This window comes from Dreissena polymorpha, chromosome 9, assembly GCF_020536995.1.
Source record: "Dreissena polymorpha isolate Duluth1 chromosome 9, UMN_Dpol_1.0, whole genome shotgun sequence".
Lineage (NCBI taxonomy): Eukaryota > Metazoa > Mollusca > Bivalvia > Myida > Dreissenidae > Dreissena > Dreissena polymorpha.
Genome location: NC_068363.1, coordinates 84,046,273 through 84,058,716, shown reverse-complemented (window position 1 = coordinate 84,058,716; position 12,444 = coordinate 84,046,273). Strand labels below are relative to the sequence as shown.

Genomic DNA, 12,444 nt, shown 5'->3' with positions numbered 1-12,444 from the left:
GTTTTAGCACGACGCGGACGGTGAATGTCGGACGATATGAAGAGCTGGCTATGACAATACCTAGGGTTTTCTCCGAAAACAGCCGAGTTAAAAATTATTCACAGTCAAGAATTCAACAAATAAAATAACCAAATAGAAAATAACTTTGTTGCCATGGTTTCCCATCCTTTTCTTTCATTACTAATAGTAGTTTGAAGGGCATACAAGCCTTCAAAGAAAATGCAGGGGCCAACTTAACAGTTCATTTTTACATTCCTGCAACACTTAATTGACTGGACAGAGAATTCTTATTTTATTATTCACATGGATATCATTGTGGTCCTCCAAATGTCACCAAAGATTAAAGTAAGGACAGGTAATCGGTACAGTTCATTACAGATCATTAAAATAGCAAATTCTGTCCATTTTTCACTTCTCTAGTAATGCTCTGGAAACAATCCTATCAAACATATATATATTTTGCCGACCCTGTTTTGACAAAGGTGTTTTTGAAGTTACCTATCTGAATGGAGAAGCCCTTAAATCCCACAGTGCAGCTTCCTATGCCCCCAGATTTCGTGGTCACTATGATATCCCCTTTTCCTTTGCCAAGCCCTGTGCGTGCAATCACTTTACTGCTGGATTTCCACTCAGCTGATAACAAGCAGTCCACTCCACAGATCTTCAAACCTGAAAAATGAGTAATGACCATTCTATATAACAGCCTATAATGTATAAACATATTTATCTGAGTTTTTGAGAAAGCGGTGTAAAAGTAATGGTGTTGCATGGTAAAATTCTAAGTTGACTACTTACAATTTAAAATAACTTCTTGTCACGTCAATCACATAAAGAAATAATTACAAAGCTTAGCATACTATGAACATATCTTTATTGTTAAAAAAATAAATAAAACTGTGTCCTAGTAAACACCCCAGTTACCCCAAGGGCAGAGTCAATTTTAAACCAAGGGGCATGATTTGAACACACTTGGCATAGGACCAACATATGATGTTACATGATAAATATTATAACTCTGGGTGTTCTAGAGAAGACTTTTACAGTTTTCATAAAATTCATATACAGATAACAAGTCACAGCCAGGGTGGGCCAAATTTTGATCCCAAGGGAAAGATGTTAACAGACTATAAAAAGGACCATTATACAATGTAAAGTTTAAACTAATTGACATCTGAGCCATATGGTTTCAGAGAGGAAAACTGTTGAAGTTTCGATTCTTGACTTCTATGTTTATCCCTTTTGACAAACAGTAAACCAGAACAATTTGAACAACTTTAAAAAGGGTGAACCAAGGAGCATATCTTCTTGACAATCTGCCAAGCCGTTTGGGAGATGTAATTTGAAACAAATTATTGTCGACTGACAGTGGAGGACACACCTCACTTGATATGAGATAGCAACTCACTGCAACAGCTCATCATGAGCAGTATCTGCTCAGTTGAGCTAAAAGTACTAGAACTATTTCTACATGGTGCCTTATCACTATCGTTCTGTGCATGTTACCATTGATAATGAAGTAAGTCGCACAATATGGAAAGCTTACCTATTAAATCCTTCATGTCTCGTCCCAGGTTCTCTCCCCTGATTGTTACTCGTGTTCCAGGGGGCCCCTCTCTAGGAGAAACACCTGTCACAACAGGTAGGGGAACTGGCATGCTGAAAGCCTGAAAACAACAGTACTTCAGTAACTTAGAATTTAAAGATGAGCATTGATGTGCTGGGATTTAATTTTGAGGTGTAACAAGGATTTCAATAAACCAGAAAACATGACTCGTTTTTGACCCAACCATTTTTTCTGCTTTGCATCATTTTGACGCACCGAAAATTTGACCTGTATGTCAGTCAGCTAACATCTCAAGTCCTTAATAATAAATCCCATAATGCTCTTAACTGACAAACATGAGCCAATATTTGAAACTATACATCGAGGGGATAACACAGCATAGTTTATCTTATCTCATCTCTTCCAATAAACATGTCTCCATCTACAGGGTGCGTGACCGCTAATTGGGCAATTAGCAGTATTCAAACAGCAACTTTGAATTATGGTTCATAATCCAAAATAAACTCCAAACTGCGAAAACACCTATGACTAATTGCTGTGTATGCATATTGCACAACAATCCCCTATGAATTGACATAAGCACGACAGTTTCTTTTCGACCCGTATTATCAATTGTCAATACTATAATCCAAACTGAGGGAACAACAATTGTTTCAATCGGAGAGATCAATTAAGGCGTATTAATTGACAACAAACACAATACGGTAAGTGACTCTTTTTGCGAAATAAAATTTACACAAGATGAGGATCATAGCATCCTTTTGAATAGGCACCGATTAGCAGGCACCGTATATATATAGAGAAATTGTTGAGAACTGAAATGTTCTTCATGTAATGTCATTGGCTTGGAAAGTTCATTGCTTAAGTGTAACATTCAGTAACATTTGCAAACTTTTTTTCATTGGATCAGATTGATTGTATGTGAATAACAAAATGTTATTTGTCTTTGTAAAAGATACTATGGCTAAAGAATATTTTTATAGTTTCTCAATAATTTTTAAGCAAAAAATATTGACGGAATGGCCTATCCGCCACACAAAGAAATAGAAAATTCAAAGAGGAATAGATGGTCTTTTTCATGGTTGGTGACTTAACAAACTGAGAAAGATGGGCTTATGATGAAGTGCCAGTGGTGCGCTAACGATGGCACAAAAGTCTCTAATAATTACCAGATGAGTGCACTCACTCATAACAAAGTGCATGTTGACCATGTCATGGAAGTTTATAGTAGGATGGCCAAGATCAAGAAACAGACAGTACAACATATTATTGAAGAAAAAGCTGAGAGTGCAAACTGTAAATAAAAAACTGCTCAAGTCAGGACCCTGAACAAAGAAGCAGTATTACATAATAATATTGTGTGTCATTATCATTGAGTACCAATTCATTTACATTATGCTATGAAGATTGGTCATTGACAGAAAACAAGCTTAGGTCATTTCTCAAATCTGAATTGCAATTGGGTGATCAAGCGGAACAAATTGAAATCGACAGAGCACACCGAATTAAATCCAGGGACGATCAGAAATGTACTATAATTGCACGTTTTGTTCGCTATAAAGATTGTCAAATGATCCTCTCAAAAGAAAATGATGTATTAAAATCAAGAAGAGACTTTTCTGTGCAACAAGACTACTCGGAACATATCCGTCGGCATCGAAAAATACTAGGTGAATGCATGATTGAAGAACGCAGAAAAGGCAATTACTCATTGATACGCTACGATAAACTAATAATAAACAAGGGACAAAATTGTCACAAAACCAGGTTTTCATTGTGAAAAAAAAATCTGATAAAGGGAGAAAACTCAAACTGAACTTTTGAAATGACCAAAAAAAATTAACCCCCTTTGTAAGTTTTTTTTTTTTTTTAAATCTATTTTTAGTCGTGGCGACCTTGACATTGGAGATATTGACGTGATTCTTTCGTGGGACACACCGTCCCATGATGGTGAACAAATGTGCCAAATGATTTTAAAATCTCACAATGAATGACATAGTTATGGCCAGGACAAGCTCATTTATGGCCATTTTTGACCTTTGAACTCAAAGTGTGACCTTGACCTTGGAGATATCAACGTAATTATTTCGCGCGACACACCGTCCAATGATGGTGAACAAATATGCCAAATGATTTTATAATCTGACGATGAACGACATAGTTATGGCTCGGACAAGCTCATTTATGGCCATTTTTGACCTTTGAACTCAAAGTGTGACCTTGACCTTGGAGATATCGACGTAATTATTCCGTGCGACACACCGTCCAATGATGGTGAACAAATGTGCCAAATGATTTTAAAATCTGACAATGAACAACATAGTTATGGCCCGGACAAGCTTATTCCGCCAGCCCGCCAGCCAGCCCGCCAGCCAGCCAGCCCGCCCGCATTCGCCAATCTAATAACCAGTTTTTTCCTTCGGAAAACCTGGTTAACAATTGCATGTACAAATATGATGAGTTTACACAGCAGATAGTAAACAATGGTCAACGCCGTACTACAACTCAGTCTAGCGATCGTGGGAATGCACATGGCAGAAGCAGACGATTGGATAATGACATGCACGGGAACAATGACGTAGACCCCCCACTTATCAGCGCCTCTCAAGAACACGTGGAAAGCGACAGCGACATTTACACAAAGGGACTAGGCCAAGGCTATATACAGAATGGCATGCCTTCTGAAGATATAAATATCCTCACGTGGAACGTAAACGGGTTATACAAGTTTGTTGACAATTGTGAAGTGAAAACATTTCTCTACAATTATGGTATAATTGCACTAAATGAAACATAGAGTAAATTTAACGGAGAATTTAATGAATTTTTAGAGTCTTACATCCACTTTGATTTTGTAAGAAATATGAAAAATACATCTGTAAGGAATAGTGGAGATATTAGCGTGTACATTAAAAGCTTTCTTGCTAAACGGGTCAATTTTCGTCGTATATTTGATACATTTGATAATTGCATTGTCTTATACTGTGAATTTTCAGCCTTTTATAAATGTGAAGATATTATTATGTATTTTACCTATATTTCACCAGAAGGATCATGCTATTACAATGATAAGGAACAAAAGGATGGTATTAAAAACATGTTTTCACACTTAGAATGTATTCAAACAGAATATTTTGTCACTCCACTTTTTATTGCAGGAGATATGAATAGCAGATGTAAAGATTACCTAGATTTTATACCTGATGAAACATTGTCTCATATTTTTGGTAATGTTGAATATGAAGGTAGCTATTTTGATTTACCTCGTTCTAACAGAGATAACTTCCGTGCAAATAATTTTGGCAAGTCTTTAGTCAATCTATGTTGTATTTTTGATGTTCACTTCCTAAATGGGCGATTTTCTAGTGATATTGATGGTAATTTTACTTGTATCTCAAATGATGGTGCCAGTGTAGTGGATTACATGTAAGCGTCTTCCGGTTTATTTTATTACATAAAGGATTTTTGTGTAATCAATCGAGATGAATCTGACCATTTTCCAATCTCATGTTTGCTTAAGCTTAACCAACTACCTAACCAAACACCTGTTAATATAATGACAAGGAATCTTCTACCTATTAAAAGATTTAAATGGAAACAGGACAAACTTATACAATTTACGGATGATTTTAAGCACTTGCTACCAACCATATATGACTCACTGCGAGAAAGTATTTCTCAGGATGTTAATTCCGCAGTTGAAACTATTACTTCTTTGTACTATAACGCAGCTCAATGTATGCTGGTCAAACATTTTAGTATACACACCTTTTCCAAACCCCCGTGGTGCATGGAATTTGATATGTGATACCCTCAAACAGATCAAATATCAAGCATTAAGAAAATTTCGAGAAACAAATTCTTCTTTTTACCTACGGACATATAAAGATAAGCGAAATGATTTCAAAAATTAGTGCCGATAGTTAGTCAATAAATTTCAGGAATCCAACAGAAAATTATTGTTTGCCAGTAGAAACGATCCCTGCATCTTTTGGAAAGTTCTTAACAAAGGTAAAACAATTACGTCTTTAGACAATAGTATCTCACCGTCTGAATGGTATCAGTACTTTTCCAGACTTTTGTATGATGAAAATATTACTAATGTAGATCCAGATACTGATAATTCACATAATCTCGCTGATCCTACAGTCACTGTCTTAAATGAACCGATCACAATTGAGGACATTCAAAGGTCTATTTCTAGCTTATCTTTTGGAAAAAGTAGCGGTATTGATGGTATACCAATTTCAAATATACTACGGATGACATATCTCCCATCCTGTTACTCCTTTTTAATCAAATATAGAAACCGGAAGTATCCCTTTATCATGGGGTTCTAGTGTCATAACTCCTATTCACAAATCTGGTCAGACAAACATTCCTGGCAATTACAGAAGTATATCTATTACTACCACATTATATAAAATATTTTCTGGCATTATAAATAATCGATTGTACAGTTAGGCTGAAGATTACAAAAAGATTGATGAATCACAATCTGGTTTTCATAGGGCTATTAAACTGTCGATAATTTTTTCTGTTTACAAGCAATGGTACAAAAATATCTTTCTAAGAAAGGTGGTCGTTTCTACTGCAAGTACGTGGATTTTTGTAAGGCATTTGATAAAATCAATCATAGCAAGTTATTTATCTCTTTAGAGAAGAAAGGCGTGCATGGTAACTTCCTTCGAATCCTTAGAGCTCTATATGCAAATCTTAAGTCATGTATCAAGGTTCAAAATCATATCACTGATTTTTTCCCGTGTAACATCGGAACGTGTCAAGGTGACAAATCAAGTTCGACCATCTTCAATCTTTTCATTGATGTATTATCTGCCCTTTTACGCAACAAGTGTAGCACAGGAATATTTATAACTGACGATATCCCAGACATTCTTTGTTTAATGTTTGCAGGCGATGTGGCCGGATGTGCTGAAACTGCTGCAAAACTTCAGCAACAAATCAATATTATTGACCAATTTTGTTATGAATCTGGTATGGAAATTAATTTGGACAAAACTGAGTTAACTGTTTTTCGAAATGGCGGTCCTCTTCGCAAATAGGAACACTGGTTTTATCGCGGAAATGAAATAAAAGTATCTTCCGTTTATAAATATTTGGGTATATTGCTAACATCAAGTCTCTCATGGTCGTCTGCCCACTCAAAACTAATATCACAAGCTCAAAGATCTCTATTTTCAATCAAAACATTTCAAAAACCTTTCGGCTATTTTTCAACTCCAGACTCATTTTAAATTTTTGACTCTATGGTGAAGCCAATTCTTTGTTATGCGTCCCAAATTTGGGGCTATGAATACATTGATTCTATTGAAGCTGTTCAAAACAAATATTGCAAAAATATACTGCACGTTGCAAAAACCACAAACACGTGTATGGTTCTAGGGAATGTGGTAGATTACTGTCATGCACGACATACTTTATCAATTGTATTCGATACTGGTGTACTTTATTAACCATGCCATCACACAGATACCCAAAACAGTGTTACAATATGTTAAAATCGCTTGACGATGTAGGCAGAACATGTTGGGTAACCAAGGTTAAAACTCTCTTATACAAATATGGCTTTGGGTTCATATGGATAAGTCAAGATGTCGGAAACAAAAATAACTTTATTAGAATGTTTAGACAGCATGTTATCAATTGCTGTACGCTAGACTGGTACGCTTCTGTTGAAAATTCAAGTAGATGTTATCACTATAGCCACTGTTAAAGTCTTTAAATATTGAGAAATACTCGTCATTAGACATTTATTTCAAATACCGTACAGCCATGTCCAGGTTTAAATTATCAAACCATAAATTAAATATTGAACTCGGTAGACATAGTGGTATATTGAAAGAAAACCGTATATGTAGTTATTGTCTACAAAATTTAAACACATTAGTTAATAATTGTGAATTTCATGCCTTTTTTAAATGTCATAAATATGATGATGTTAGAAATTTATATTTGTTTAACTGGTATACACATGGTACTGATCCTCAAGATTTCTATGTACTGATGTCATCTCAAGATGCTGATATTGTTAAGAAAGTCTCTCTATATGTGTACCACTTGATGTTATTGATATCTCATGAAAATTGAAATTTGACACAACATAAATTCTTATAACTGTATTAACAGCGACTTTTTTTTGTCCGATTGGGAAAAATACCCGTACCGGTCCAATTGGGAAAAATTGAGTAGTAAAAACCTGAAAATTGGGAAAAATCGAGTCGTGAAACCCTCAAATTGGGAAATTGGTGTATTTGATTTTATGCTCCCAAATACTTTAAAATTGATTCTAAGTGTTTTCAAGCTGTCAATATTATATTAACCTAGGTTCAAACCATAGAGCTGCACAGGGAAACTAACAAAATGTTGCATTTTCAAAAAAAAATAAAATTTTTTTTTTTTTTTTTTTTTACCTTAAATTGGGAATTTTTGGCCAGCAATTGGGAAATTTGTAGTTTTTTCGTAATTGGGAAAGTGCCCTTTACCGGTACTTTATAAAGAAGGACAAAAATCGCTGATTAATGACATGTATTTACAAATAAAGAATTATGTTCTGTTCTGTATGTATTAAATAATTTAATAAAGCGATATAACTTTTTAAGACATTGTATTACTCTAAGTCTACTTTTATACAAACATTTTGAATAAAACAAACAAAAAAGACAATTCACATACACTTATTTTTGCACTTCAATATTGACCCCAGCATTTTTTAATTTGACTCCTTGAAATTCAGTCCAATGGTCATTTACTCCTGGTATTTAAAATATATTGAAATTCTTGTGTAAAACTCTGTATCATAACATTTGTATAACTATGTTTTGCAATAAAAGATAATAAGGTATACTATAAATTATCAATTGACACTCTTGATTACATTGCCAATATGATAACATTACTTCTATGGTAAAAAAAACTTGGGCAAACTTTTATTTAGAATTAAAAGTGGATATTTTCAGATTATTGTTAAGATTATGAGTAGATTACAGGGCTATATATAACTTTTGGGCATATTGGGTAATTCACCCCCTGTTTTGACAACAATAGGGTTTTGTAAATTCAATAGAGTTTTAACCAAATTTTTCACCCCCTACTTTTGAGCTAAATTGGGTTTTTCAATCCCATTATTTTGAACTCAATTGGGTAATTAAGGGAATGACATATATAATTTAATAAAAAACTACAAAGGTTACTATATTATTTATACAAATGGAATTAAAAAAAGGTACCTGTACATAACAACAAACAATTACTGAATTTCTGATCAAAGTTCAGACATTTTTGCGCTGAATAAGACTGAGTTCGTGAAAATCGCTGCACAATTGATGAAGTTATGGCTGTTCAAAGCGATGCCCCCGTTTTCGGGTCATTTTGAGTTTAATACATTGAAAATGAATGTAGAAATCGTACGGGTCTAAAAATAATTACAAAAATACCACAAAGATTGATAACTGCTGGAAAGACTGCCTTCTTTTCTTCATAGGACGGCATTTAATCTATCCGGCACATTTCTGTACGGAAAATAACCAGTCTTAAAAATACGTCCGGTGCTTGTAAGAATTGCGTTTTGTGACGCAATGTTTTTTACGGGAATTACGTTATTAAATTTGTATTTGCGTTTTTGTACGCTTTATTTTGAATTTAATTACGTTTTTGGTTATTTTAATTGCGTAATAACGCAAATATGCTTGTTAACTATAGCCCTGAGATTATAACTAAATCTCGTTCAGACGATAAATGATTCTGGTTTGGAACCAGACACTGACCAAATATTGATGGTCTTGTGTATGCAAGCAAATTCAAGGTCCATACATCTGATATTAAAATGGATGTTCAACTGGAAATTATTTGACGACTCTTCTGTATCTGTATCTGTATGGTACTCGAAACTAGCTCACTTATGAGCAAAACTTATCGAGGGTGTGGTGTGTGCCCTTTGATGTTAAAATGTTAGTAGCACGATTTAATTAGAACACTTTTGAATTGTTCACTTTTAGTACAAGTCACTACACTGTCTGGTAAAGAGTTCCAGTCCCGAATAGTACGCGGAATAAAAGAGTATTTATAAATGTCAGTGTCACTTGTTGCCAGTTTGATGGATTTAGAATTATGGTTACGTTGTGGGCGTTTGTTGACTTCTAGGAGATTGTCAGCTGTAACATGTTTAGAAACATATTATATTTTTATAGTATGCATCCATTCATGGATCGTGATACCACAAAAACTAGGTAAGCGATCATTATGGACTGCAGTTCATGAAATGACAATTTGACTATCCGAAAACAATATCCGAAAGTGGTGATAATTGTTTTTTTAATTCTTTCATAAAAATAATAAATAACATGTACAACAACGATATAAAATGAAACACATTCGTGTGCATTAAATAAATCACTTACCTTTTATATATGGTACTTCAAAAAAAGCTCAAATTTATCATTGAAAAATTACTTCTCAATTGGGTCCCTGTTGTTGTTGTTGTTTTTCAATACTCAGTACAATCGTTACCGACAGTGATAGTTTTGTCGATTTTCTCCTGCTCATTGCAGCAGGCCCCGACTGCAGCCAATCCGTGATTTTGTTAAGTGAGACTGAATGATGTACGAGTCAAAATGAGGACCCGGTGCGTGTCACGGGAGACCTACCTAATAACTTAATTGGCTCACGCAAACTGTACATTCGAACAAAATCATGACTCCCAAAAACTAACTTGCCCTAAGAGTTAATACCATTAAAAATAGTTGCATTTCTGCCCACTTAAAAATAAAATAACATTCTAGACGTTATTTGTTTCAGTTAAAATGAAAAGCAGTAAAGGCCATGGGAAATGTGAGAGCAATCATTAAGGATTTCAGAGAGAGACCTAAGAGAAGACGGCTAGTTCCGAACACACCATTGTAAAGCGAAACAAGTTGGTCTGCAAAGTAAAAAAGCATACGAATCTTCGCTAACCATTTCATAGAAATACGCCGTTAGTTTGAATATTAAGCGCAAAACGAACAGAATGCGAAAGGACGACAAATCGCATATAAGCTATGAACGGCAAGAGAAACGGCGACATTTGTGATAACGCTTTTTAGAGCCCATCACGCAAGCACTTCAGGCTGTTCAATTAGACATGACAGGTGTCAAAAAACACGTCGATAATCTGACATCGTGTTCATCGATCATAGAGTAAATGCGGATTTTCGCGGAGGATAAATTCGGTCCGGCATTCAAAACAGCCAAAGCTATTGGTGTAACAATGACAATACCACGGCAATGTGGCCGTCAAGTACACCGAGAAAATGTTGGTGGAACCAGTGAAGAATACTATCCCCGCCCACGATTTATTTTCAGAACATGGACTCCGTGTATCAACTCCATCCAAAACACATTAAAAAAAATTCGATTCAGATTATAAAGATTCAGTCCGAACCATCGACGAATTTTATCAAATCGATAATTTTGAACAAGACGCAATGCATGGTACGACATGAACAAGAAGGAATCCATCAAACAGAATGAGTAAGATTTTGTTGACATGGTCAAACAACGGATTTGTTTCCGGCCGTGCATGAGGCGGTGATCGTATTACTAACCCTGCCCGCCACCACTTGTACGGTGGAACGATCATTTAGCACGCTGAGACGAGTCAAGACATGGCTAATATCCACTATGTCCGACGACAGGCTCTCAGGATTATGCATGATGAGCGTACTCAGGGATCGGATCAACACCTACAAGAATATGTTTATTAAAAAAAATCATCGAGAAATTGACAGAGACCCACGTCGCCTTCACTTCATATTCAGGGACTGAAAGTAAATGTAAATGGATTGACTTCTCCCCTCGATTTCGCACGCATGAATCATGTTTAAACAATGTTTTGACAGTAAATAAATTGTGCAATAACCGCATCCATGACTTGTTTACATGTAAATGGGAGTTGATGTTCGTGTGAAACTAACTAGGGTCATTCTGACCCAAATTGTTCAATTCAGGAATCATAATTGTACACGTTTTAGATTTTTCCCTATTCAATTATCCAGAGGGGGTAATCAATTGACAAACAAGATCGCGACGTCCATGTAGAGGCAGGTATTTTTCGTCGTTTTATACCCTTTATTACTTGTAATATATTTTCTATGCCGCTCACTTTCCAGCCATATTAGTAAGCAAGTTACTGGCTTTTATTTCATAGTAATAATCGCTCTTTATCTCGACTTTACTCGGTGCGAAACTTAGCGGGATGACCTAATTAGGGCTCCATTAAGAAAAGTTGCGGGGAGTAAAGTCGAGATATAAAGCGAATTTAAATACGAAATAAATGCTAATCACCCTTTTACTGATATAGCTTGAAACTGAGCGTCATTTAAAAAATAAATAGAAGTAATAAAGGGTATAAAACGGCGAAAAATAACTGTCTCGGTATGGACGTCGCCATCTTGACTATCACGTGATTACCCCCGCTGATTATCTTTTTCGCCGATTTTCCAGGGGGGGGGGGGGGTCAGCTGACCCCAATTTCCCCTATTTGCGGACGCCCATGGTACAGGCGTGTGAATTGGCCTAACTCCTGAATGTGGTAGATTTTGGAAAAACATAATAATAAATCTGTGGATACAAACAGAGCTGACACATTAAAAATCCTATCGAATACACAAGGCATATCATCCTTTATTATTGGAAATAAACCACTATTGATGGACCAAATGTGTCAGCGTTGTTTGAACCAACAGATAAGATGGAATTTGATAAAGTTGCAACGATCAGATGAAAATCCATAAGTTTCATCGCCAGTTAAGAGATATTTTATTTCTCAAGTTCAATTGACATGAGTGCTATTTCGATTTTATAATAGGATGAGATGTTTTATTACT

General features: G+C 35.4%; 1 protein-coding gene across 1 annotated transcript in view; it reads right to left on the bottom strand.

The window, feature by feature from the left end:
- Positions 1 to 10,125, bottom strand: part of LOC127845740 (exocyst complex component 2-like) — a 61,674-nt gene extending 51,549 nt beyond the window's left edge. The window contains exons 1-3 of the mRNA XM_052376851.1: positions 9,982 to 10,125; positions 1,544 to 1,664; positions 499 to 669 (exon numbers count right to left, since the gene is read on the bottom strand). Of these exons, the coding sequence (XP_052232811.1) occupies positions 499 to 669; positions 1,544 to 1,655 (283 nt within the window). The 5' untranslated portion in view covers positions 1,656 to 1,664; positions 9,982 to 10,125. The remainder of the gene's footprint in view (positions 1 to 498; positions 670 to 1,543; positions 1,665 to 9,981) is intronic.
- Positions 10,126 to 12,444: the final 2,319 nt, after the last annotated feature.